This window comes from Gopherus flavomarginatus, chromosome 2 (assembly GCF_025201925.1).
Source record: "Gopherus flavomarginatus isolate rGopFla2 chromosome 2, rGopFla2.mat.asm, whole genome shotgun sequence".
Classification (NCBI taxonomy): domain Eukaryota; kingdom Metazoa; phylum Chordata; order Testudines; family Testudinidae; genus Gopherus; species Gopherus flavomarginatus.
The window spans coordinates 47,571,458-47,598,775 of record NC_066618.1 but is presented as its reverse complement, the minus strand read 5'-3'; the positions used below and the strand labels follow the sequence as shown (position 1 = coordinate 47,598,775).

The 27,318-nt window shown below is 43.5% G+C and overlaps 1 protein-coding gene across 5 annotated transcripts; it reads left to right on the top strand.

Moving 5' to 3' along the window:
* Positions 1–326: 326 nt before the first annotated feature.
* On the top strand, positions 327–27,318 carry LOC127044575 (protein lifeguard 1-like). 5 transcript variants are annotated; one of them, XM_050939634.1, is made up of 11 exons: positions 327–399; positions 3,256–3,501; positions 8,845–9,051; positions 13,887–13,965; positions 20,012–20,065; positions 21,417–21,507; positions 23,496–23,533; positions 23,625–23,712; positions 24,772–24,861; positions 25,805–25,852; positions 26,744–27,318. In XM_050939634.1, exons 2-11 carry the CDS (start codon positions 3,288–3,290, stop codon positions 26,930–26,932), a joined length of 1,098 nt encoding a protein of 365 aa, XP_050795591.1. In that variant the 5' UTR covers positions 327–399; positions 3,256–3,287; the 3' UTR covers positions 26,933–27,318. The 5 variants fall into 5 exon arrangements, with proteins under 5 accessions (XP_050795591.1, XP_050795590.1, XP_050795595.1 ...); XM_050939633.1 differs by lacking the exon at positions 327–399 and adding an exon at positions 2,711–2,729 and having other exon boundaries at positions 3,267–3,501; XM_050939638.1 differs by lacking the exon at positions 327–399 and adding an exon at positions 2,732–2,811 and having other exon boundaries at positions 3,267–3,501.

Genomic DNA, 27,318 nt, shown 5'->3' with positions numbered 1-27,318 from the left:
GGGGCCTAATACAGTAGGTGTTCTCAGCGGTCGCCTACCAGATTGGGCCCTACACAAAATACAGTTGTGATGGTACCCTCTTACAGCATGTAACCCAGTTAAAGCACTCACTGTGACAGCATGTACCCCTGTGTCCACACCCTACACACTGCTGTAATAATCTTTATACAAGTGTAACCCCAAGGAGATTACCTACATTCCTGGGGCTCTGTCTGCTGGCAGCTCAGGGAGAGGCACTGTCCCTGGTAGGGACGGGGAGCCAAGGCAGACTCAGAGTCTGCCCGGCAACCAATAGGAAGTGAGATGCCCCTCCCAGGGAGCTCAGGAAGGAGAGAAGCCATTTTTTGAGGCAGTCTGGAGCCAGCCAGGGAAGGGCAGGACTGGCTGTGTGGAGAGCTGGTGAGTCTCTGGCCCATCTTGTCCCGCCCCTGCACCACCCTCACCCAGCCCCCATTCCACCCCTTCCCCAAAGTTCCCGCTCCCATTCCACCCACTTCCCCCAAGTCCCCACCACCTCCTCTGAGCGCATCGTGTACCCGCTCCTCCCCCTCCCTCCGGGAAAGTCCTAAGTGCTGGCAAACAGCTGTTAGACAGCGGGAGGGGTCAGGAGGTGCTGGGAGGAGTGGGGACATGGCACTCTTGGGAAGGGGGGGAGAAGGCAAGGCAGGGGAAGGGGGAGTTTGGTTGCCGGTGGGTGCCAAGCACCCACTAATTTTTCACCATGGATGCACAAGCCCCAGAGTGCCCACGGAATTGGCACCTATGCCTTGTAAGGTATCATCTGAAAACTCATCATTTGCTGTTGAGTATTATCCTGATAAAACATGCCTGGCAACATTGTATGTGAAGTTACAAGATTCCCCTCTATGCTGATCTCATCCCACATTCCAAATTGAGCTTGGCAAACAGGTCTGTCTCAGACAAAGGAATGTCAGCGCTGCTTAATTTGCATTTAAGCAGTAAACAGAGTCCTCAAGCAGGAAGAGAAACAAAAAGAAGCTCCAATAGGTGAGGAAAAGCAGCAGGGAACATCCTTTCCTGTAGACTCTCTGTCTCCAGAATCTCAGCTAGAACTGTTTTCCGAGAAGGGGACTGGCACTATAAAAATGAGAGACAAACACTCCCACCCCTCTTTCTCTCTGTGTCAATCAATTCACTACACCAGAAAGAGCAAAGGAAGCTGCCAGTGAATTGGAGAAGCGGTCCTGATCTAAGAAGTTGGTCAGATGGCTGAGAGCATGTGATGAGACAAACCTTGCTTTGAAGTTAACATAGTTGGTTAAGTTAGGCATCAATTGCATTTTATCTTTATTTATCTTATAACTATTTCTGACTTTTATGCCTCATTACTTGTACTCACTTAAAATCTCTCTGTAGTTTGTTTTATTGTTTTATCTAATCCAGTATGTTTGAATTGAAGTGTTTGCGAAACTTTATTTGGGGTAACAAACTGTTTGCATATCATTTCTATTAATACAATAATGAACTTTATATAAGCTTGTACTGTCCAGGAGAGGTGCTGGGCAGTACAGGACATACATTTCTGGGGAGAAGTCCAGGACTGGGGGTGTGTTAGGGTCACCCAGCAGCATAACCCAGGTTGGTAAGACACAAGATGTGGCTGGCTGGTTTCATCACGTACACAGACACAGCTGGGTGTGACTTGCATGCTAGAGGCTGTTTGTGAGCAGTCCAGACTGGAGGCTACAGCAGTTGTAAAGGACACCCCAAGCTAGAGGGCAGGGGTGACACAGCTACTCATTAGTCTGGGTTGTACCCTGGGTATGTCACACTCACCCAGTTTGGTGCATAACTGAGAGCTGTAGGTTCTACTAGATGGCAGGATACCTACAAGTTAGGTGTTTCATTGCTGAGTCCAAGTCCCCTTTGTGGATCTAGCCCAAAGAGCTGCCTTGTGTACAGCAGCCATACAGCTGTGGCAGGCATTGGACTACTGTTCTACCCATGAGGGGCCACACCCCATAAAGACACTTTCACCTCTCAGTACTGGCTCCCTATTGAATAGAGTATAGTTTCAGGTCAATGTCTTGATTTCCAAAGCTGGGCACAGAAACAGTCCTGGCTTATTGGCGAGATTGCTTTGTCCATGACCATAATTGACCACCACAGCTGCCTTTCACTGGAACAATGGAACAGTTGACCAGTAGGATTATGCTTGTAATCCAGAGAAATGGACCTTTCACAGGAGTCTGACCATACCTATACAACTCACTGCCAGGTGAAATAAAAATGACTGCTAACCTTACCGCGTTCTGAGCCAAATGCAAAGCCCATCTCTTTACCCAACCTTTCTTACAAGAGTCCCCTCGTTCTCTCCCATTCATCTAAGAAAACAAACACCCAAATCCTGTCTGGAGGTGGCAGGGAAAGGTGTGAGAGAGCGAGAGAGCAAGAGTTGTTAACGTTTTCCCTTGTGACACGTACTCAGCTACTATGGTGAGACAGCCCATACAAGTATGTGGTAGGCCATTACCAACATGGGTTAGATCTGGACTAGTGATTCAAGGGTGGTGTTTGTTGACACTGTAGTATTTCTGCTCTTCTCACTTTGGTAATGCCTAGCCCCACCCCAGATATGCAGACTTTGTACCCAGTGCTTATAGGTAACAAACAATGTAACTGCTTTCACTTTTAGTCTGGTGAATGCATTTGCAGCTTCCACGCTCGCTGCCCTTGCTGGTTTTATGTGTAACTTCTCAAAGAAAAGGGTGAAAGGATCTTTTTAATATTATCTAATGCTGCAGCAATCTGCCAATTATGCTACTAAGAAACAAAGATTAAAGAAATCAGGTGCAGTAAAAAAAAATAATGCTTAGCTCTGTATAAGGAAATTCCTGTCTGTTAATAGCTCAGTATAGTTTTATCTCACACACAATAGCTCAGAGGTCTTACACTGAAGAAAAATAGCAGTCTAGTCGTAAACTTTAATCTGAAAACTGTTAATCATGCTTAGTTGTTCTTCAATATGTAGTGTTGAAAATATAATTGACTGGTAAATGGTAATGATCTGATCATTTTGCACAGGTGTGCTTTATGGTTATATAAAGTTATGTATTTGTCACATTAACAAATTACTGATGAATGCATAGTTGTGTTTGAACCAACTCTATTGCATTTATATAGCTCATGTTTTTCAGAAATACTAGATTAAGCAAGAGTTTCTGGTTATGGATTAAGGTAGTTTTTAAACATTCTTGTTGTGAGGATAATGGCTACTAATAGTTCTTTTCCCAGCACGCATCTAGGTGCAGAAAGTACTCAAGAGAATGAATAAAACAATGGAGGTGGAGGTTAGACGTCGCTCATTGAGATGCAGTCAAAACAAACAAAACATTGAAGTGGCAGAAGTCCATTCCCCACCAGCCCAACACAGCGAAAAAAGGCTTCCTAATAAGGGGTCCCAGCAGAGCAGTTCAATGCTAAACCAGCACAATAACGATAACAAAGATGAATGGCAATGTCCTGAGTGTTCACAGAAAGGTAAGTGAGAGAGTTCCAGAAGTGGATGCTACTTTTCTGGATGAATCTGTGCTGACTGAAAGGATATTCTGCTTTTGTTCTTAACTGGTTCATGAAGTTCGGAGTTTACACACAGGAAATAAGGAGCCCAAATTCTGCTCACGTTGAGATTCTGATTCCTTTGCTTACACTGAATAATATGCCAGGTTTCAGAGGGGTAGCTGTGTTAGTCTGTGTCTGTAAAAACAATGAGAAGTCCTTGTGGCACCTTAGAGACTAACAAATTTATTTGGGCATAAGCTTTTGTGGGATATAAACCACTTCATCAGATGCATGGAGTGGAAAATACAGTAAGCAGGAATAAAAAGTCACCATCACTTGGAGGAGAGGAAGGTGATCGGGAACAGTTAACATGGATTCACCAAGGGCAAGTCATGCCTGACCAACCTGACTGCCTTCTATTATGAGATAACTGGCTCTGTGGATATGGGGAAAGCAGTGGATGTGATAGATCTTGACTTTAGCAAAGCTTTTGATACGGTCTCCCACAGTATTCTTGCCAGCAAGTTAAAAACGTATGGATTGGATGAATGGACTAGAAGGTGGATAGAAAGCTGGCTAGATCACCGGGCTCAATGAGTAGTGATCAATGGCTCGATGTCTGATTGGCAGCCGGTATCAAGCAGAGTGCCCAGGGGTTGGTCCTGGGGCTGCTTTTGTTTACCATCTTTATTAATGATCTGGATGATGGGATGGATTGCACCCTCAGCAAGTTCACAGCTGGCACTAAGCTGGGGGGAGAGGTAGATATGCTGGAGGGTAGGGATAGGGTCCAGAGTGACCTAGACAAATTGGAGGATTGGGCCAAAAGAAATCTGATGAGGTTCAACAAGGACAAGTGCAGAGTCCTGCACTTAGGAAGGAAGAATCCCATGCATCGCTACAGGCTGGGGACCAACTGACTAAGCAGCAGTTCTGCAGAAAAGGACCTGGAGATTACAGTGGACAAGAAGCTGGATATGAGTCAGCAGTGTGCCCTCATTGCCAAGAAGGCCAACAGCATATTGGGCTGTATTAGTAAGAGCCTTACCAGCAGATCAAGGGAAGTGATTATTCCCCTCTTTTCGGTACTGGTGAGGCCACATCTGGAGTGTTGCGTCCAGTTTTGGTCCCCCCACTACAGAAGGAATGTGGACAAATTGGAGACAGTCCTGCAGAGGGCAAAGAAAATGATTATGGGTCTGGGGCACATGACTTACGAGGAGAAGCCGAGGGAACTGGAGTTATTTAATCTGCAGAAGAGAAGAGTGAGGGGGGGATTTGATAGGAGCCTTCAACTACCTGAAGGGGGGGATCCAAAGAGAATGGAGCTAGGCTGTTATCAGTGGTAGTAGATGACAGAAAAAGAAGCAATGATCTCAAGTTGCAGTGGGAGAGGTCTAGGTTGGATATTAGGAAACACTATTTCATTAGGAGGGTGATGAAGCACTGGAATGGGTTATCTAGGGAGGCAGTGGAATCTCCATCCTTAGAGGTTTTTAAGGTCAGGCTTGACAAAGCCCTGGCTGGGATGATTTAGTTGAGGATTGGTCCTGCTTTGAGCAGGGGTTGGACTAGATGACCACCTGAGGTCTCCTCCAACCCAAATCTTCTATGATTCTATGATCTTTTCATGTGCTTTATATTTATTCCTGCTTACTGTATTTTCCACTCCATGCATCTGATGAAGTGGGTTATATCCCACGAAAGCTTATGCCCAAATAAATTTGTGAGTCTCTCAGGTGCCACAAAGACTCCTCATTGTTTTTACTGAATAAAATGTTACTCCACATGTGGTCCCATTGAAATCAGTGGGGTGGCTCGCTGAGTTAAACTACTGCACATCTTGAACAGAAGTGTCACAATCTGGCCCACTGAGCTCAAGAGCAAAGACACTCATTGGCTTCAGTGAGAGCAAGATCATGCCTTTTTCTTTCTTGCTTGCTTTTCTTTTTTAAGTTCTTGTTGGGAAACTAACTGCTGATATGGAAGTTTAAAAATTAGCTGCTAAATATTACCAGCAGTCACATCTCATAACAATGTTTTGTTGAGTGGAATGCTGAGTGTCCATCTCCATGGCTTAATTGCTTGACCATTTCAAATGTCACTGCTGTGGTTAGTTAGTAGCCTCACTGCAATCACAAATGGACATTTAGTTGTGTATTTTTGTATGCAGCAGTAGTTTTAATAATTTAATAAGCCATGGCTGAGTAACCAACAGATGTTTTAAATCCACGTTCCTCTTCAGCATACCTTGGCATGATTACTCTTTGTCCCAATTTCCTCAATATTTTATCACTTTTTTAGAGTCCTAGAAAATAAACATGCTGTTTCCCTCTGCCCTGCCTCAATTAAGTCCAGGGCTCTGAACTTGCACCATGAGGCATGCCAGTGTGCTTGCATACTCCCATGGAATCAGATTTACATTTGTGGGTGCACAGCTTCAGTTCTGATTGATCAACTGCAGGATTGGTGCCCAGTAGTGTAAATTCTCTGATCGACAATCAAACATTATGCAATAGCCTTGATGTTTGCAGAGAAAAATTACCTTTGTCCAAAAAGCTTACATCAAGGGGTTATAAAGGGAAACCGCATACAGACAAAGTAACCTGTATGTTAAAACACCAGGGAACAGAAGTAATTCATTCTTCATTTCTGTGCAATGTAGAAAGACAAACAAAGTGCAGTGATTTGATCCCTGTGAAAATCTCTTATTAGCTCACAGTTTCCTTGCAGCCAGAAATTTAAGGGAACGGTAGAGTTGTAGAGACATCCACCCATCACAGTTGCTGGGCAGCTGGGTTAGGGGTAAAGTAATGAAGACACACATGCACACACTTGCAGCCCCTAGAGGGGCTTCGAGAGTATCAGACACTTGCAAGTCAGATCCCACTGGAAAATCTCCAAGCTACAAGAGGGTGTGTGGGAGGGAGTTCTCCACTACTTTATCTTTCCTCTAGGACTTTGTCTGCTGTGCTAATGTATGTATGCTTCTACTTTTTACCTCGTTCCTACATTTCTGGCTACTGCAAAGGGAATGTCTTGGCTCTGCTACACTACTCCTTTGCTAGTTACTGCTCAGAACTTTACCAAGCAATTGAAAAGAAGCTGATTTTTTCAGGTGTTGTAGTCAGGAATGGCTCACAACTGTGAGTGCCTAACTCAGAGCAGACCGTCAACAACAGGGCAGACACCCCAAACTGGTGGTATGTTCTATAATTAGATTTCACCAAGCCAGTGACAAATGTGAACTCCTGGATCACTGTAACAGTCTTACCACGGAACCACACACAGTCTCCTTAGACTCTCCATCTTGCCACCCAGGAAAACTGAACTTAGTGATAAATGGTCACCTACACCAAAACCCACAAAATATTCAGATTGCTTCCAGTCTCAAGAGATCCGTCACCTAGATCTTACACCAAAGACAACTCCTGTAGCCAATCCTGTAATAAACTATCAAAAGATGTATTAACTAGGAAAAAAAAGAGTTATTTATAGATTAAAGCAACCAAAACGATACACACAAATGAGCTGCAATCTAAATCCTAAGAGTGACAGAGTTATACAGCTCTGGCAATTCAAAATGTCTTTCAGGGCAGACCCAAGGGTAACCCCTGTGGATCTCTGGGTTCAGTTTAGTGTCTCTATTCCTGTTGAGTTCAAACAGCAACGAGATGAAAAATCTTCATGTCCACTATTTTTATTTCCCTCTTTCAGCATTCAAACCAATGGGATGAGGTCTTCTGCACCTACTTCTCCATGGATGGATGAGGCAATTAACAAAGTTTATGTCTTATAATGGCCCACTTAATTTTTGATAGTCCTCCTGGATGGGGTGGGGTTGGGGGATTCCCATGCCTGGGTTCACAGGTGCAGAGCAAACATTTTCAAACTTATAAAGTAAATCTTATATATTTCCATAAAGCATGGACTACAGCCTTTACAAGTGAGATTACTGCATGCAGCAACATAAAAGCATGTCATAGAGGTGAAACACTAAATACATTGTCATAAGACTAATAGTTTTGTTCAAAATAGGTAACATACAGGTGAGCTGGTTTGGTCTCCAATTATGAGTTTGTCAGCTCTTATCTAACATCTACGGCCTTAGCCAGAGCTGACACTTTGTGTCACAGTCACTGCAGCCCACAGACTTCTGAAGATCAGTGAAACTGGGGAGAATCTGGTGAGCACTCATACTGCTGCAGCTTAAGAAAATTCTGGGAATCAGCAAAGGCCCTGAAGCTCATAGTAGAACCTAGATCACCAGAGCTCTTGGCAGATTTATAGTAGGAAGACAGTGCTGCATTGGTTACACTAAGTTCTTATTTGGAAGGTTTTCTTTGCAACAGTAAGGAGTAGAAACCTTTTTTTTTTAATGAAAGCATAGATTCTGTAGAATTCGATGGTGCTTGCCCAGGAAAGATTCCTATTCATCCTGGACAAGAGGATTTTTCAAACTCTGTATTTACACTTGCAAAATATTTGCATATTCGTAGGTACCGTTCCCACTTGTGTTTAGAATGATCCAGTCTTCCTGTCTTGTTCTTTCTTCACCCTTCTTGGTCCCTTCCGCAAAGTCTGTGCAGAGACTATTCCTTTGTTATGCCTCTCTGGAGGGGGAATAATTTGTGAATGAGGTCTCCCCCAAGCCAAACACTCCCACTATACAACTCTCTCCCGAAGCCATCTGTCGGGTAGTTTAGGAACAACAAAATCAATCTTTCCACAATCCAATGGGGTGGTATAGAAACTCTAGATAACCTGCTCTTGGGTGTGTGTAAGCGTAGCATTTCAAGGTGAAATAATGCTTGATTTTGAAGGGCTAACAGGAGCCACTACACGAACAAGCTGCTCTACTGGGATGCTGCAGTTCTTTGCCACATTATGTCAGACACGGACGTTCAGTGCGCCTATGCTCAAAGGTCCCCAAAAAGAGAGATGATTCAACCAAAACTGGCAAGCTTCATAATCCCTAACAGTTATTTGCACATTCTTGTCAGAAACTAGAGTATTCGGAGTGTTTCATCTGTGCAGTGTTTACCATCTGTCAGGCTAGTTTTGCCTCTGACACCAAACAATATTTTAATGTCCTTTTGCGGGAGAAAATAGAAGCAAGTCTAATAATACATTCTTATTTAGCCACTGTAACTAATGGGCCAGTTATCTCTAGTGTAACTCCATTGTGTTACACAAGGGATGATTTTGTCCCAATATTTGTCCATTGTTTGAATTGGAAATAAACATAGTTTCCATTAGCAATTACTTTATAACTTATCATGACACCTGAATCTCATGCTACAATATCTACCAAAACCTTAGAAGCTGCAGAAAGAAAACTGCTAGAGATGGAGAAAAACAAACCAGCCGAAGTTAACACTAAAGATGGAGGGCAGATGCCCGAGACTGAGAACCAGAATTCCCCAGCAGCATCGCCTGGCTACAATATGGATTATCGGATGAGCAGTCCAAATACAAAACCCCAGTCTACAGTAGTCACATCGGAAAGCTCAGATGGTCTTCATAGAGGTAGGTGGGAGAAAGTAAACACAACTTCCTACCATGAGGCATATTTGGCCTTGGTTCTGGGATACATGCAAGAAAGGATCTGACAAAGGTCATTTTCCTTTTGTTATTAGATTTCAAATACTGAATTATTCACACTTGGGACAAAAGGTTATTCTTGATAGTGTGGATCGCACCAGCAGAACCACTTTCCAACTTTAAAACCTGGCATTTTTGTACATTTCTAATGAGGGATTTTTAATAAGATTCCTCAGAATACCAAGGGGCAGAAAGGCAGAGTGCCTGTTAAATAGCTGTGCATGTGTCATTGGCCTCCCCTCCTAAGGAGCTCTGCTTTGAAGAAGGAATGGGGGAGTTTCAGATGTCAGTTCTTACCATGTATGTCAATATAACTTAAATCGCTGAAGCCACGCTCGTGAGCAACGTATGTTACTCTGACCTATGAGATGGTGTGGCCACCATTATGTCAGCACACGAGCTTCTCCCACTGACATAGCTACCACCTCCCATTGGAGGTGAATTAATTAAATCAATGGGAGAGCTCTCTCCTGTCATCTTAGGGCTTGTCTACATCAGAAAGTTGCAGCGCTGGTGAGGGAGTTACAGCGCTGCAACTTTGAAGGTGTACACATCTGCAGGGCACCACCAGCGCTGCAACTCCCTGTTTGCAGCGCTGGCCGTACTCCCGTTTTGTCTCGGGTGTAGAGGATCCAGCGCTGGTGATCCAATGTAGACACTTACCAGCGCTTTTCTTGACCTCCGTGGAAGGAGGAAGCCTCTGGTAATCAAGCTGGTCTCCTTTCCCGGTTTGCTCTCTCGTTCCCGGAGCCCCGAGCAAGCAGGTCTCCTTCCCTGCGGTTTGCTGGGTGGCTCCGGGAACGAGAGAGCAAACCGCGGCGAAGCGGGTCTCCTTTCCCGGTTTGCTCTCTCGTTCCCGGAGCCCAGAGCAAGCAGGTCTCCTTCCCTGCGGTTTGCTGGGTGGCTCCGGGAACGCGAGAGCAAACCGCGGCGAAGCGGGTCTCCTTTCCCGGTTTGCTCTCTCGTTCCCGGAGCCCAGAGCAAGCAGATCTCCTTCCCTGCGGTTTGCTGGGTGGCTCCGGGAACGAGAGAGCAAACCGCGGCGAAGCGGGTCTCCTTTCCCGGTTTGCTCTCTCGTTCCCGGAGCCCAGAGCAAGCAGGTCTCCTTCCCTGCGGTTTGCTGGGTGGCTCCGGGAACGCGAGAGCAAACCGCGGCGAAGCGGGTCTCCTTTCCCGGTTTGCTCTCTCGTTCCCGGAGCCCAGAGCAAGCAGATCTCCTTCCCTGCGGTTTGCTGGGTGGCTCCGGGAACGAGAGAGCAAACCGCGGCGAAGCTGGTCTCCTTTCCCGGTTTGCTCTCGCGTTCCCGGAGCCCAGAGCAAGCAGGTCTCCTTCCCTGCGGTTTGCTGGGTGGCTCCGGGAACGCGAGAGCAAACCGCGGCGAAGCGGGTCTCCTTTCCCGGTTTGCTCTCTCGTTCCCGGAGCCCAGAGCAAGCAGATCTCCTTCCCTGCGGTTTGCTGGGTGGCTCCGGGAACGAGAGAGCAAACCGCGGCGAAGCGGGTCTCTTTTCCCGGTTTGCTCTCGCGTTCCCGGAACCCCCCTTGAAGCCGCCCAACAGCGCTGCAGTGTGGCCACATCTAACACCACTTGCAGCGCTGGTTGCTGTAAGTGTGGCCACTCTGCAGCGCTGGCCCTATACAGCTGTACTAATACAGCTGTAACAACCAGCGCTGCAAAACTTTAGATGTAGACATGGCCTTAGAGTGGCTACACTGGAGAGCTTACAGCAGAATAACAAGGTGGTATAGAAATAAAAATAATTGCTCCCTAAAGATATAGGCATAAACATGGGTGAAGGCATATGGGGAAAGAGGGTGGAGGGCACAAAAATAAGGTAATGCAATGACTAGTGTACATGTCCTATTTCCTGATCTTTTTTGTAATTTTGATGCTGCTCAGAGGGGAAAGATTATGATGACGTATAGGCCTAACTAAAGACACATGTTTCAAGGCAGGGCTTTAAGGAGGAGTTATTCCAGCCAGACCTTTAAGAAAAATTAATACTTTGTACTTGCACAGTGCTTTTCATCCAGAGATCACCAAGAACCCAAATCCAGCTTTTGTTTTTGTTATACCTCTGTGTTTAATGTGATATTTACATTATGGAATTTAATAAAGGGAAGACTTTTTCTCTGCATTCCAGTATGTGAAAGTAAATATAATTACTAATATGTACTCTACAAAGATAGTAAGAACAACTAAAATTGCAAAATCCATTTTTTTCCATGCACATTGTTGCAACCTAGATTTTACTCACAATAACTACTCAAATATACATGTAAATGCCATTTGTGTGCACAAATCAGGTAGCCAGATGTCTGATTTCAGAAAGGCAGATGTCTAATCTGAGTTATTTACCTGATTTTCAGGCACTGGGAGTTTTGGCTGAGTAAGGCCTGTACAGGATCTGGCAGTATTATACCAAATAACAAGCCTAAATCATTTATTTTTCAGAACCATCCTAATTAAATGTGTATTAGAATTCTCAGGAATAAACATAACTATAATAATAAATTATTATTTATTACTACTACATTTTAAAAGATTTAACATAACCCGTTCAAATCATCTGAGAGTCTCTAGTAAAACAGTATACAATAGATTGGAGACTCCAAATGAACATAACTTTAGTTCAGTGTCTTTGTAGAAGGTATTATAAAAACAATTTACCTTTGTGCCCTTAACTCATAAAATAAAAAGGGCAAGCTCAGGCAGTGTTCATTACACAACACTACATTTCCATTTAAGGTAAAAGACAAACAAAGGGAGCTTGTAAATCACTTACTAGCTCATTATTTCCTACAAAAGCAACATAGAATTATTTGCAACATGTAAATGCACCATCTCAGCAATAATGGATTTGTTACAAAACAACTATGGGCCGAATGCTTGCAAAATGCTGATTGCTTCCTGCCAAGCACTACAAGCTTTCAACGCCCATTGAAAACAATGGGAGATCTGGGTCCCAAGTCAATCTCTTCATCTAAGAGAAGTAGGAAAATGTGACTGTCTAGTCAGTTAAGTCCTCTGGGAGGTGTTCTTATACAAGGAGAACTGAATTAGGCCTTTTATAAATGTATTCTTGCTTGAGGCTCTTACCACAGGAGGAATAAAAAGGAAACAATGCACATGAGAAAGCGACTATTGATCAACAATGCAATGCTCTTGTCAAACACATAGTCAGTGTTTTACTGTGTTTGTTTTACTAGGGACATGAATGAAAAACAGGTGAAGTTACTTTCCCACTCTGATACAAGTTAGGCCTCAACTGGAGAGCTGCATTGAGTCTGAGACACCACTTTTCAGTCAAGATATCAACAGATTTCTGTCAGGGGATTGTAACACAAATGATAAAAAGCATGGGGACAAATACACATGAGGAAAGACTAACAGAAATGGGAAGGTTAAGACTGGCATAAATATGGCTGCCAACGCCGAGGAAACGTAAGAGGCCTGGCCAGCCCTGCCAGCCACAGCATTAGCAGCCTCAGTGAGGGCATGTCTGAGTCTGGTGAGGGAAAGAGCATCACCCTAGCTCCTTTTTCCTGTCCACCAGCATAGCTTTGCTACTTGGGAGTGTTTGCTATAGATAGCAAGGGACAATTCCCACACATGCTCTCTAGTGCTCAGAATGTCTCCAGCCTTCCCCATGTCTCTACTGTGGCTCACAAGAGGCATAACCTTATCTCTGGCTGAGATAACTAAGGGAGCAGATCATGGACTGAACAGACAAATTAGACATCACGTAAAAACAAATAAGAAAGCTATAAATGCTCATACACTTTAGGAAAGCTCTGGACCAATTGGAGAGAGTCCAGAGGAGAGCAACAAAAATTATAAAAAGAAAACCTGACCTGTGAGGAAAGGTTAGAAAAATTGGGCATGTTTAGACTCGAGAAAAGAAGAGAGGGTAGGGAGAACCTGTTTACAGTCTTCAAATATGTTAATGGCAGTTATAAAGAGAATAGTGATCTCTTGTTCTCCATGTCCACTGAAGGTAGGGCAAGAAGCAATGGTCTTAATCTGCAGCAATGGAGGTTTAGGTTATATATTAGGAAAAGTTTTCTAACTATGGGGCTAGTTAAGCTCAGCAATAGGCTTCCAATGGAATCCCCATCATTGGACGTATATAAGAACAAACTGGACAAATATCTGTCATGGATGGTCTCAGCACAGGCGGCTGGACTTGAGGGTCTTGAGGTCCCTTCCAGTCCTATATTTCTATGATTCTATGATACCGCAGCTATCAAGGAAGCACTGGCTATGTTACCAGAAGTACTAATTTGAAAACCCCACTCAGAGCCAGAACTGCACACATGTGCGTGTATGCACACCTGCTGAAAGACAAACTTACCCAGAGCAGCATCTCATGGAAGTCATGCAGCCTTTATGGGTTGCAAAAGATTCATCTGGTTTTTCAAGATTTGCAGTGGTTCTCAGACAAAGAGGCAGCATTTAGTTGGGAATTGGTCCTGCTTTGAGCAGGGGGTTGGACTAGATGACCTCCTGAGGTCCTTTCCAACCCTGATATTCTATGATTCTATGATTCATTTCACTCTGAGCATCAAACCATTGGCTATTTATTCTATGGTGATCTACTGCCTGATATAAATGGAATATGGTAGCTTCTTCAGGCCAATATTGTTCAGTTCTTGCACCTGAGAAATGGGACATGACATTTTCAGTAAAGTTTTACTCATGGGTGTTGTTTTAAATCTAAATGTCTTATCTGAAACAACACTTTCTGCACTATTTCCTCAGCTTTCATCTTGAAAGTGGACTGCTTTACAGCACTTCTCTTGGCCATAACAATTGGTATGATCTCTGGATTGATTTACTGGTAAGTTCTCAGTGTTTAGCTTCATATTAAACTCACTTCTAGGAGTGTGTCCTTGTAGCATCAGTTCAGACTAATGCTGTCCAAAGGCTTGATGGTGCCTATCCCTTACATGGCAATGTGGGGAAACAGGAGGGGATGGAGACTTCCCCTTTGTACAGCTGTGTCAGGGCTCCTCACAATTGTGCTCAAAGGCATATAGAGGATTCCCATTGGGTGCAACTAGGTAGGGGGTGGGGAGTAGGCAGAGCTAGCTGGATGCACTGCTCTGTTGTACCCTATAAAGCAGTCACAGAGTACTCCCACCACCTCCCAATAGTGCAACCAAGGAGCCGAGAAGGAAAGAGGGGGCATCTAACAGCAGAGTTTCCATGGGAGTTTGTAGAAGGAAGTTTGGAGGCTTTGCATTACAGGTTCAGTTTCGCCTCAGCAACAAGAATGGACAGCAAGTCCTCAGTTATTGTTACCAGCATCAGATGTCCTATGTTCTGCTTCCTGCCTGGAGGAAGCAACGGAGCCAAGTAAAGAGGAGAGACAAGGAGAAAGAATACTGGAAATTTGTCACCACTCCCTCTAGGAGAAGCTGAAGAATATTTTCACAATTGGAAGACTTGTCTTACTCAGCACCTGGTAGCAATTCATGTGGAGAGAACAACCTGTAAGGAACAACCTGGAGGAAAAATAGCAAAGGAAAGAACTGAGAACTGCTGCTTAGATCAAACCAGATGGACCTCAGACAAATCCAAGAGAGCATCCATCAATGGTCAAAGAAAAATATAATCCTCACTGGGGACTCCGTGCTAAGAAGAGAGGATAGAACATTCTGCAAGGGGCAGAAGGACCACAGGACAATTTGCTGCTTCCAGAAGCAGAGATGAAGGACATCACCACAAGAATAAATAAGATTCTGAGATCAGCCAGAGACATTCCTTTGGTGGTGATCATCAGCAGCTGCAATGACACCACATCAGGCACCATTCCACCGATCCTGGAAGATTTCAGGAAACTGAGAAGGAAACTCAAGGAAAGGAATATCCAGGTGATCTTCTCAGGAATCCTTCCTGGCCCTTGAGTGAGAGAAGAAAGAAGGTGAAGATATTGGAGTGAATTGCTGGTTAAGTAAGTGGTATAGAGAAGAAAGAATTTGGTTTTGTGGAGCATCGGGTCAACTAATATATAGAGAGAACTTCATGGTTCTGATATGGCTTTCATCTTGGTAGTAGGGGTACCAATCTCCTGGGTTATAGACTAGCTAGTATAGTTGGGAGGGCTTTGAACTAATGATGAAGGGGGAAGAGGGAAAAGAAGTAGTTATGGTGCAAACACCAGATATGTAAATGAGGCACAAACCTAATGCATGTGACAAACCCAAGGACTATAGAGCATGGAAGGAATAATTGTTTAGATACTCATGCTAAGAACCTAGGTAATAAACAAGAGGAGTTGAAGATGCTCATGTCTGAGAGGAAATATGATATGGCTATGACTGAAATGTGGTGGGATTGGTTTTATGGTAAAATCAGTGATTACAACTTGTTCTGTAAGAATAGAATAGGGAAAAACGAGAGGGGAGGATAGTACTTTCCATCACAGACACTGTCATGCTGTGTGGAGTGGTTCACAATCATGAGTGCCAACCTCAGGGCAGACTGTCAAAAAGCAGGGCAGACACCCCAAACTGGTTGCATGTTCTATAATTAGATTTCACCAACTCAGTAACAAATGTCAACTCCTGGATCACTGTAACACTCTTACCATGGAGTCACAGACCATCCCCTTGGGCACTCCAGTCTATCTTGCCACCCAGGCAAGCTGGACTCTCTGATAAATGGTTGCTTTATTGCAAAAATCACAAAATATTCAGGTTGCTTCTAGTCCCAAGAGACCAGTCACTTACCCCAAGTCAATTTGTACCTTGGATCTCACACCAATGACAATGCTTGTAGCCAATCCTATAGGAAACTAATTAAGGATTTTTTAACTAGGAAAAAGAAATGGAGTTACAGCAGAACCTCAGATTACAAATAAACACCAGAGTTATGAACTGACCAGTCAACCTCACACCTCAGTTGGAACTGGAAGTATGCATTCAGGCAGTGGCAGAGACCCCCCCCCCCCAAAAAAAAGGCATATATAATACAATACTGTGCTAAATGTAAACTACTAAAAAAAATGGGAAATCAGCATTTTTCTTCTGCATAATAAAGTTTCAAAGCTGTATTAAGTCAATGTTCAGTTCTAAGCTTTTGAAAGAACCATAACATTTGGTTTGGAATTACAGACAACCTCCATTCCCAAGGTGTTCGTAACTCTGAGGTTCTATTGTATTTACAAGTTAAAGCAGGCAACATATGCACACAAGTGATGCCTGGTCCACACTACAGCGTTAAATCGATTTAAACAGCGTTAAATCGATTTAACGCTGTACCCGTCCACACTACAAGGCACTTAAAATCGATTTTAAGGGGTCTTAAAATCGATTTCTGTACTCCTGCTCAACGAGAGGAGTAACCCTAAAATCGATATTACTATATCGATTTAGGGTTAGTGTGGACGGAAATCAAAGTTATTGGTCCCATTCTTTTACTGAGCTACCCAGAGTGCACCGCTCCGGAAATCGATGGTAGCCTGGGACCATGGATGCACACCACCGAAGTAATGTGCCTTAGTGTGGACGCGTAAAATCGATTTTATAAAACCTGTTTTATAAAATCGATTTTATTAATTTCGATTTTACTCTGTAGTGTGGACGTGGCCTGAGTTACAGTATATGGTTCCAAAAGCTGACAGAGATATAGTAATCTGTCAGCACCAAATGTCCTTTAATGCTAGTCCAGGTTGACCCTGGAGATCTCTGCTTTTATTTCATAGCTCCAGCCCTGTGAGCGCTCAAACAGCAAAGAGATTAAGAATTTTCAAGTCAGCTTGTCTTTCTTCTTCCATATTCAAGTTGATGGGACGAGCTTCCTTGCATGTAGTACCTTCACAGGTGTGAGGGGGCCATTCACCCATTCTTTATATCATGATGCTTCACAATGGCCCCCTTAAGTTTGATAATCCTTCTTGATGTGCAGGGGAAATGCTCCTCCTGCTTGAGTTCACAAGTTCAGAGCAGACCTTTTTACAGTTATAAAGCAAAATTTACATATTACCTTATAGCATGGGATACATATGGGATATATGTAAGATTAATGCATTCAGCAACTTACAAGCATTTTATGGAGTCTAAACACTAAAAACATCCTTACACGTCTGTCACCTGTCTTGAACAATACTAACAAACAGGTGAGCTGGTCTGGGTTTCCAGCTATGAATTTGTCAGTGCTCAGCTGACATCTAGAGCCTTGGCAAGACCTGGTACCTGGTCTACCAGCATCATAGACAATGCAGATTCACGAGACCTCAAATGGTCATGGATTAAAGTTCTAACAAGTCAAACTACAGGTGGTGTAGTGGTGGGCATCTCTCAGAGACCACCAAATCTCACCAAAGAACAGGACAAACTGCTCCAACTTCAACTTGGGGATCGTTGCTGAAGATCTAATGCAGCCAATACCAAACCTTCCTTAGAGCTTCTAAAAACAGTTGATGATTTCTTAACACAGAAGACTCTGCACCCAACAGAGGGTAATTCAGCACTGAACCTCATTCAAGGAAGAGCTAATCAGTGACCTAAAAATTAGCCATTTCCTAGGTACCAGTGATCATGCGCTGGTTACATTTACATTGCGCAAGCCAAATATGGTGACAACTTGCCATATATTATATTATGAACTTGAAAGGGGCTAATTTTCCAAAGCTTAAAGCAACTGTTGCCATAACAGACTGGGAACAAATTTAAAGTGGGAAATGTTAATGAAAACTGGTAATTGTTCAAGGACATCCTTGATGCCCCAAAAGCAATGACTGCATAGACATGAAAAAAGGTACATGAAGCAAGAAAGCATCCTAGGTAAAAGGAAATGTGGAATCAGTGATTTTATATATATGTATATATAGAGACAGAAAGAGAAGATGGAAAAAGGGGAAGTAAAGGGTTATGAATATAAATTGCTAGTTTAAAAATGTAAGCAACTGATAAGGGAAGCCAAAGGAATCAGTAAACTATCAATGGCTAATAGAGTTAAAAGTAATAAGAAGGCATTTTGAAAACTAGAAAAACCCTAAATCAGATATAGGTCCATTCCTAGATACAGATGGTAAAACTGTAAATAGTGATGTAGGAAAGGCAGGAATGGTCTCAATAGATATTTCTGTTCTACATGTGGAATGAAGCAGGAGGCTGTATCCATTCCATATGTTGTGGTGGATGGAATAAAAACTTCAGCCTCTTTAACAAAGGAGGATGTGAGTCAGCATCTGCTAAAATCAAACATTTTCAAAATTGGCAAGACCAGATGGCTTACACTCAAGATCTTAAAGGAACTAGCTGAGGAACTCTCTGAACCACAAATCTTGAAAGGCTGGGGCAATTCCAGAGAATTGGAGGAGTAGCTGGGATTTTGGGAGGTGTTTGCCTTCCTCTGCAGCCTCTGGTGTGGTTTAACTGCTGGGATCTTCTGGCCATATCTCATCTCACATAATCAATTCCCTGTCGTTGCAGGGGCATCAGGCATTGGTGGCACTTTAGTCTCTCCTGCTCTCTCCCTGTGGCACATAGTTTAATCTTCTTAGGACTGATGTGCTTTAGTCTCATTTGGCTTTGCACTTGATACAGGGGTATCTGGGTGAAATGTGATGGCCTGTGATGTGAAGATCAGTCTACAAGATCTACTGGTCTCTTCTGGCTTTAAACTTTATGAAACCCTCTGAAAATATGAATTTGTCTCTGAGGCACATTGGCCTAGAGTGAGGCTACCTTTGTGGCCAAAAGGCAGAGCAAGGAGTTAGCAGTTAGGGAGAGCTGAGACTGAAGGAGCAGATGAATTTTAAAGTGAAGTGCACCAAGAAAGAGCACATGACAGCTACTATGCACCCACACAGACCAGAGCCCACTTGCTTTGAATAGACTGCTTGATACACAGCATTGTTTTGTATGATTGTCTAAGCGTTTCCATCTTGATAATACTTGACTTAGTTGCTGTTTAGATCAGCTATCGCAGCACACACAAAACTGGGAAGCCTCTGAGAAACTGATTTTTTTGTTTGTTTTTTTGTTTTTATAGGTTTTTATGGCATGGAAACTAAATATATTTGCTAAGGAAACGTTCATGAAAACAGAGAATGGTTCTCTTTCTTACTCTCTCTCATTTATTTTCTTATTTCCTCATAAATTGGGGTTGGGCATGTTATACTTTGAGATTAAAGGCAAATGCTGAGCCTTTGCCCAAAGCCAGGGCATTTCCATTGAGCTGAGAGTATGGTACTGCATCCCCTGCACAAACTCACAGGTCTGTTTAGGCCAGTTGATCCTTACAGTGTCAGACCCACTGGTCATCCCCCAACCCAGCGCTGACTTGTTCGCTTCGCACAGCCACAGTGCACAGGTTTCTGTTGTGTAGGGAGCACAAAGTCCTCCTCGATGGTCCTTTCTTAACATGTGCTCCACTACAGAGAAGGCCCACAGCAGTTCTCTTTAGGGCCTTCCATGGAGAAATGAGGGCAGGATCTGACATAAGTGTGAACTTTTACCATGTCTGTCACTGCTCTATAACTCACCTTTGCTATTTAAATTCTTCGCTTTTTGCCTGTTTGTATTCTGTGAATTGGTGTAAACAGCACTTCCTGTAAGTTCAAGCCATGTGTGTGAAGCAGGACCATGTAAGGAAAGCATGTAAGGGTCAGTTCCACTCAGTTAAACTCCTGCAACTACACTGAGGTCAAAGAAGATGTACAAATATCACAGAGAACTAGGGTGACCAGACAGCAAGTGTGAAAAATCGGGATTGGGGTGGGGGTAATAGAAGTCTATATAAGAAAAAGACCCCAAAATCAGGACTGGCCCTATAAAATCAGGACATCTGGTCACCTTTCAGAGAACTGAAGCTTGCCCAATGTATTTTGCAAAGCCACATGTGATTTTGTAGCAACCACTTTTGTCTCTTACTAGGAACGTGCTTCAAGGATGGCAGCAGAAGAATCTCTGGTTTTGGCTTAAACTTCTGTAAGTAACCAAAATGACTCACCAACGCACTGTGTTTCATTAAACATCATGATCTGTGAGATTATTAACAGTATAGCAGCTATCCCTTCCCAGGCTGGGTGTGACCAATCATATCTCTTGATAGTGACACTAGAAGTGAATTGATTATATTTTCCCTGCTGCTTTCTTTTCTCTGTTCCCATCTTCTTCCCTCCTGCTCCTAGGATTTCCGTGTGAGTCTAGTGAATAGAAATGCACACCAGTATGCTCTGTATGCTACAGTGTATGTTTTTTAGTTTCCCCATGACATTATTTCGTTTAGTGACAATTTATCATTGTTCTTTATCCTCTGCATAGGCAAATATACTCAAGTTTGTCAGTAGCTGGTCCGTAGGCACACGTGCTACATAACACCAGATTGCTGGATTCACCCACAGCACTAGAACACAAGAGGTGGGCAGCTACACTGGCTTTGTGTTGCGATCTACTGCCCAATGTATTCATCCGCATTGCAATACTGCTGCAATGGAGTCTCCAGAAGAGCGCTCAAGCCTGGGGATGGGGTCAGGTGGCCTGCAGCTTGGTTGGTTAGCCCAAGTCTCTGCCGCAACAGCCACACAGCTATTTTTAGCACTCTAGCTCAAGCCTCACTAGTGCAAGGCTATCTACCTGTGTCGGGAGCCTCGCTCCCAGCTGCAGTGTAGACATACCCTTGGTGAGAAGGTGGAGAGTCCCATATGGGGTGCTCAGATATTACAATGATGAGAGCCATATATGTATGTAAACAAATAGCAGATGGAGGTAGGGGGAAGAGAGAGGTGAACAGATGTTAAAAGAGAAATGTCAGAGGGCGCAGAGAAAACAGAAGAGGGCAAGACACAAGTGATACAGTTTATGTGTGTAAAACCCATCACCTGGGTATCTAAAGGTGTTGCTAATCAAAAAGTGCATAGGCATGAATGAAAGCCACTTTTGGAAAACTTGGCCTCAGCAACATTTTTTGCTAGGATCTGTATTTCTGCACAAATCTGCAGTTTGAATGACATCTCCACTCAGGCAAATCGGATGACATTCTAAGGACAGGTAAATCCTGATTACCCCTCTGATTCAGGGTTCATAGCCAAAAATCAAAATGTCAGAAAAATAAGATTCTGACTGGAGGGACATTACCATATTTCAGCTAATGTGGCTTTGTATAATTAAGAGGCTGGTGCAATAACAACAAACATATAGACAGCTGAACATTGTATAGCTAAGTGATTCAGATGTAATATTTGTATGCTATGTTTTAAATAGTGAAAATATTAACAACTTTCATCAACTATATTTAACCAAAATATTAATAAGTGAAAAATGTTTAATTTGTTTTTAGTCCAGCAACTATTATTCTGCTGTTTATAATTGACTGGTGTGAGAACAACTGCAAAAAATTCCCACTGAACTTAATGTTACCATTGATGATTGTAAGTATATTGTTGAAGTCTATGCGTTTCCCTATTATTTTGCTTTAATATGTTTTAAAGATCTCGCCAGGTCTTCTTCAGATACGTAAACATGAAAATTTCTCTGAATCCAAACAGAGTCCAAAAATGACTCCTACAATCCTGCACCTTGACAGTGCCACCTATTCTACAGGATGGAATCTGCTGAATAACACAGAATTCATGTAAATATAAAAAGAACACGTTGTGCCTGTGAAGGAGGTGGATCTGTGCGATTGCGGGAGAGTCTTTATAACAAAATTAATAATCTTAGCTCCTTTCTAGACTTCTAATCCCTAAAACTCAAGTTGCTTTACAAAGGAAAGTCTGATTTACTCCCCTTCTGCAGTGTTCATTAACCTATTGTGTTGTGTATTCATTAACCACATACTGGTGCAGAAATAAAAACCATCTACTGCCTGGCATCAGGGGAAGCGGAAGGGAAGAAAGGATGGTGGTGGTCAGATCATTCAGTTGTATCCCACCTGGAGCATTTCCCTGGAGCATTTCCTCTATTGCTGTGTCCTTTTTGGCGGTCAAAGAACCTCACATTTCCCTAATCTCTGAGGTTCCAAGTTGTAACTAGGGTGACCAGGTGCCCGTTTTTTGACTGGAATGCCCGGTCGAAAAGAGACCCTGGTGGCTCTGGTCAGCACAGCCAACCGGGCCATTAAAAGTCCGATTGGTGGTGCTGCCCGGCTAAGGCAGGCTTAGGGTGACCAGACAGCAAGTGTGAAAAATTGGGACCAGAGGGTGGGAGTGGGGGTGTACTAGGAGCCTATATAAGAAAAAGACCCAAAAACTGGGACTGTCCCTATAAAATCAGGACATCTGGTCACCCTAGGCAAGCCAGTCCCTACCGGTTCTGACACCATACTGTGCCCTGGAAGTGGCCAGGAGGTTTGGTTCCTAGGCGGGGAGAGGGTGCGAGGGGGGGTGCATGGGACTCCATGTGCTGTCCCAGTCCCAAGCACTGGCTCCGCACACCCATTGGCCAGGAACCAGCCAATCGGAGCTGAGCGTGTGGGGGGGAAGTGCCTATAGGTGAGAGCAGTGTGCAGAGACGCCTGTGCACCTCTACCTAGGAGCTGGACCTGCTGCTGGCTGCTTCCAGTGTGCAGCACGGTCTGTGGTGCCAGGACAGGCAGGAAGCCTGCCTTAGCACCCCGGCTGCACCGCTGACTGGGAGCTGCTGGAACTAAGCCTGTGCCCCAATCTCCTGCCCCATCCCTGAGCCCCCCCCACAAATCTGGAGCCCCCTCCTGCACCCCAACCCCCTCATCCCTGGCGTCATCCCAGAGCCCGCACCCCCAGCTGGTGCCCTCACGCTCTCCCACACCTCAACTCCCTGCCCCAGCCTGGAGTCCCCTTCCCCACTTTGAACCCCTCATTTCTGGCCTCACCACAGAGTCTATACCCCCAGTTACAGCCCTCACCCCCTCCCGCATCCCAACCCCCTGCCCCAGCCCAGTGAAAGTGAGTGAGGGTGGGGGAGAGCAAGCCACCGAGAGAAGGGAAATGTAGTGAGCAGGGGGTGTGGGGCTTGGGGAAGAGGCAGGGCTAGGGTGTTTGCTTTTGTACGCTTAGAAAGCTGGCAACCCTAGTTCTCGCCATTATTTTTCCAAATGTGCATGTTAGAAAATGGCCTGAAGACTTATTAGTTATTCCTCTTTCACTTGCTTGTGATGCAAGCATGAAGAAGGATTGTTGTGGAATTGTTCAAATCATTTAAGGTGTAAAGTAATAATGCTTTAAAGACAATGACAAGGGAGCTGATTTCCTTAGCGATCTGCTATATGTTGTTTTTCTTTCCCATCATCATCCTGACCATTTTTTTCAGTATTTCATATCAATCATATAAGGAATTGAAATAAAAATATGCAACATTTTCACAAGGGACATTCTTCACCATCTCAAAGAAAATGCTCTCGCTCTCTCTCTCTCTCGCTCTCTCTTTTGGATTTTTTTAGACAATTATTGAAGGCCTGGTGCTTGGAGTGGTTTCATCGTAAGTCTTTTTCAAGTTTTTTCTTTAATTCTACTTTTTATTTATTTTATTTTATTTTATTTAAATAATATGTTGTATGCTTGAATTTTAGCTTCTTTGCTGCCATGACAGTAATGCAGGTTGGAGGAATAACAGCATTTGTGACTTTGATGCTGTCTTGGGTTGCTCTGAAGTCAAAAGTAAGTATCATCTACTGCAGTGTTTCCCAAACTTGGGACGCCGCTTGTGTAGGGAAATCCCCTGGCGGGCTGGGCCAGTTTGTTTACCTGCCCCGTCTGCAGGTCCAGCTGAACGCGGCTCCCATTGGCTGTGGTTCGCTGCTCCAAGCCAATGGGAGCTGCTGGAAATGGCGCAGGTCGAGGGATGTGCTGGCCGCTGCTTCCAGCAGCTCCTATTGGCCTGGAGCAGCGAACCGCAGCCAGTGGGAGCCGCAATCGGCCAGATCTGCAGACGGGGCAGGTAAACAAACTGGCCCGGCCCGCCAGGGGCTTTCCCTACACAAGCGGCGTCCCAAGTTTGGGAAACACTGATCTAATGAAATATTTGGCAAAAGAGCAGTTTGAATAGTCATTATTAACATTAATTTAGCAACAAAATTACATTGTTACATTTTTGCGTCACATAGAATTCTGGTGAGCTACATTTTTACTCAGCATCTTCAACTATTGGCTTTTGTTTTGGTGCTAGGGATGCTCATATTAAAAAAAAAATCTGAGACTTTGACCTAAAACCTGTGGTCCTAATTAATTTATGCTATCCTTCCACAAAGTACACGTCCATCTACCCACACATTTTGCTGCTGTAATCCCGGTAACCAATGACCGATAATAAAACCCAACTACACTGGTGATAGAATGCGTTTCTCTCAGCGTGTTTTCCATGTGAAAATTCTATCATTCACATGAGCAGGTACTAGAATCGCTCCCACAGGTGCTAGTGAGTGCTAATGTGTGTGCAATAGCAGCTGGAGGCCAGGTTAAGGACCTAATTAAAATCAAAACCTGCAGTACTTAGAAATCAATAAAACATATTTCAGAGATTTTTAGTTTAATCAAAGTCCAGGAAATGGAACAGAAGCTTAAACCAGCCTTGGTAATTTCAGGATTGCACCATCACTGCTCTATATCATTGATTCAAGCTTAATAATTACTGTCCTTGTCCTTGAAAAACATGATAGCATTTGCAATCACAGATGTGTTGTTTAATGAAGACAGTCTTATTGTATTTGTTGTTCTCAGATGAATGTCACTCATGAAGCTGTGCCTTTCTGGACTGTGGTCTCAGTGCTGATCATCTTTGGACTTCTCTCTAGCTTTAAGAAATCACCTGTAAGTAATTTACTTAGTATTTCTCACAAAAGCACACAGTGCTCTTCCAGCATAGTCATGGCTGTACCATACAGTACTTATATCCACAATGGGTATGTCTACACAGCAGCTGGAGGTGTAATTCCCAGCTCGGGTAGATTATACATGCACTAGCTTTGCTTGAACTAGAACCTAAAAACAGTAGTGTGGCTGCAGCGGCTTAGGAAAGCTGGTCCAGTACAACCCACCACCCCAGGCACATACTTGGGTGGCTAGCTTGGGCTGCTGCCTGTGCCATAGCAGCCATACTGCTATTTTTAGAAGTTACCACAAGCAGAGCTACAGTGTCTAAGTCTACCACGCTGGGAATTACACCTCCCAGCTGCTGCGTAGATGTATTCTATATCTGTCATGGGATAGTACCAGTAACGCCAGCTCTCACTACAGCAAACTACAGCAAAATCCCCAGTGCAGACAGAAATGATGAGCTATGCACAAGGAAGAAGTGCCACTGTGTGACACAAATTGTACTCCTCTGAACATTGTTTCATTTACACAGCTGATCAGGTCTTTGGTATGTTTTTCCTGTTTCAGTTCTCTCTGAGTAGCCAAAACCAAATGTGTTAACAGGTATCCATAGTCGCTTATGGATTTACAAGCCAAGAAAGGCTGTACATGTTCTCAAAATGGAAAAAATACTGTGAGAGAGAGTCTAAATGATCCCATCTGAATGACAAGCTTAGTAACAGATATATGAAGTGTAGTGTTTGCCAGTTATGGATTAGCATTTGTTTTAGATCAGCTATGAGACAGTTCTGCTGGGGCTTTTTTTACTATGCCAAAAATGTCCCTTTTAATACTGATATTGATTTAAATGCTCTAAGGGCTGTAACTTTAACTTGTTCCTATTTGTCATTTTGCAATTATGATGAACACAAACATATTTCTTCACTTTTTCTTATAGACACTACAACTAAGTTATGCTTTGGCTGGAATGCTGACCTTTGCAATTGTAAGTAGAATATTTGTACAGCATTCATTCTCTCTTTTTCAAATAAGATGTTGTCACCATACAAACTATTTTCTTTGGCCAAAATTTTCAAACTCAGTTATCTAATATGAGGTTCCTAATTCCATAATTAGGCACCTAAATAGTTGTGGCCTGATTTTTCAGAAGTGCTAAGCACTCTCAGCTCCCACTGAAAGCAGTGGCTCTGCAGGTGTTTAGCATCTCTGTAAACCAGGCCACTTTTACCTAGGCCTGTTGTGGAGAAATGCAAAGTTTCTTCCCCCAGCAATCTTGTCTAGGCCATTTAGTGATGTGACTAATGAAATGCAGTGCTTATTGCAACGAATGTGTAATTTTGCTGTGAAAAAGCAGCAGCAGTCTCACTGGTGGCAGTGGGGCTGCCTGAGAACTCTAGTAGATTGCAGTTCCTGGAGCAGGTGGCTTGGGGCATGTGATAGTGGGCTGTTCCCGGTGGATGGTGTTAACGAGGACAATGGAGCCAGAGAAGTTGAAAGGCTCCACATTAAGGGGAAGCCGTCATTCATATAATAACAGAGGGACAAGAAAATATTTGTAAATTGCCTTTCTTAAAGCATTTTGCCAAAAAAAAATAAAAATAAAAATGAATGACAGCTTAAATTGTGCCCTCCAGTCTTGTTACTAGGACTAGAGGTCTCTTTAGGAGAAATAAACCTTTGCAATTATGATATCCATAAACATTAACAAATGCATCTGAGTCCATGCAACACAGTTACCTTCATAGAATGTTGCACAGTGGTTTAGTCCCAGGTGAGGGCAAGTAGTGTATATAAACCTTGCATTTTGTATAAAAGTTGTAAGACTCAAAAGAGGAAAAAATGGTAATTGAGGTTTTTCCTTCCTTATTCTTGTAAGCATTTGATGCTGACACAAGTTAGGATCAGAAGAGACCCCACAAAGGATCAAGAACCCATTGATTATGCCCGTCCAGCACTGAATCTCTACATAGACATTGTAAATCTTTTCTTCTTTACACTGCAGCTAATGGAGCATGTCAACTGTTTGGATTGGGGTAGCCAGCCTCAAGGGCAGAGGCAGCAATGAGTTGTTATTTTGGGGTAAGGGGCTGGTAATCCTCCCATATAGTGAGAGGAGTACACTACATGGTTAGACTGAACTGTTTTTATCCATATAGGGCCTCTGCTTCTTGATCCCTGCGGAAAGGGGCTAGGTTAATGTTGTGGGGACACCCTTCCCTCCTGTGGGAGTGTGAAACACACTAGTACAGTGGTTTTCACTTTTTTTTGCAGCCCACTTGAAAATTGCTGAGGGTCTCAGCAGACACTTAATGATCTTTCCAAATGTTCTTTGTACCATTAGCTAACTACGTATTGTAAAGCGCTTTGGATAAAAGCGCTTATATTAAAAAAAAACCCTTAATAATTAATGTTTTTTGTTCTACAAATAAAAGCGCACAATGCATATTTTAA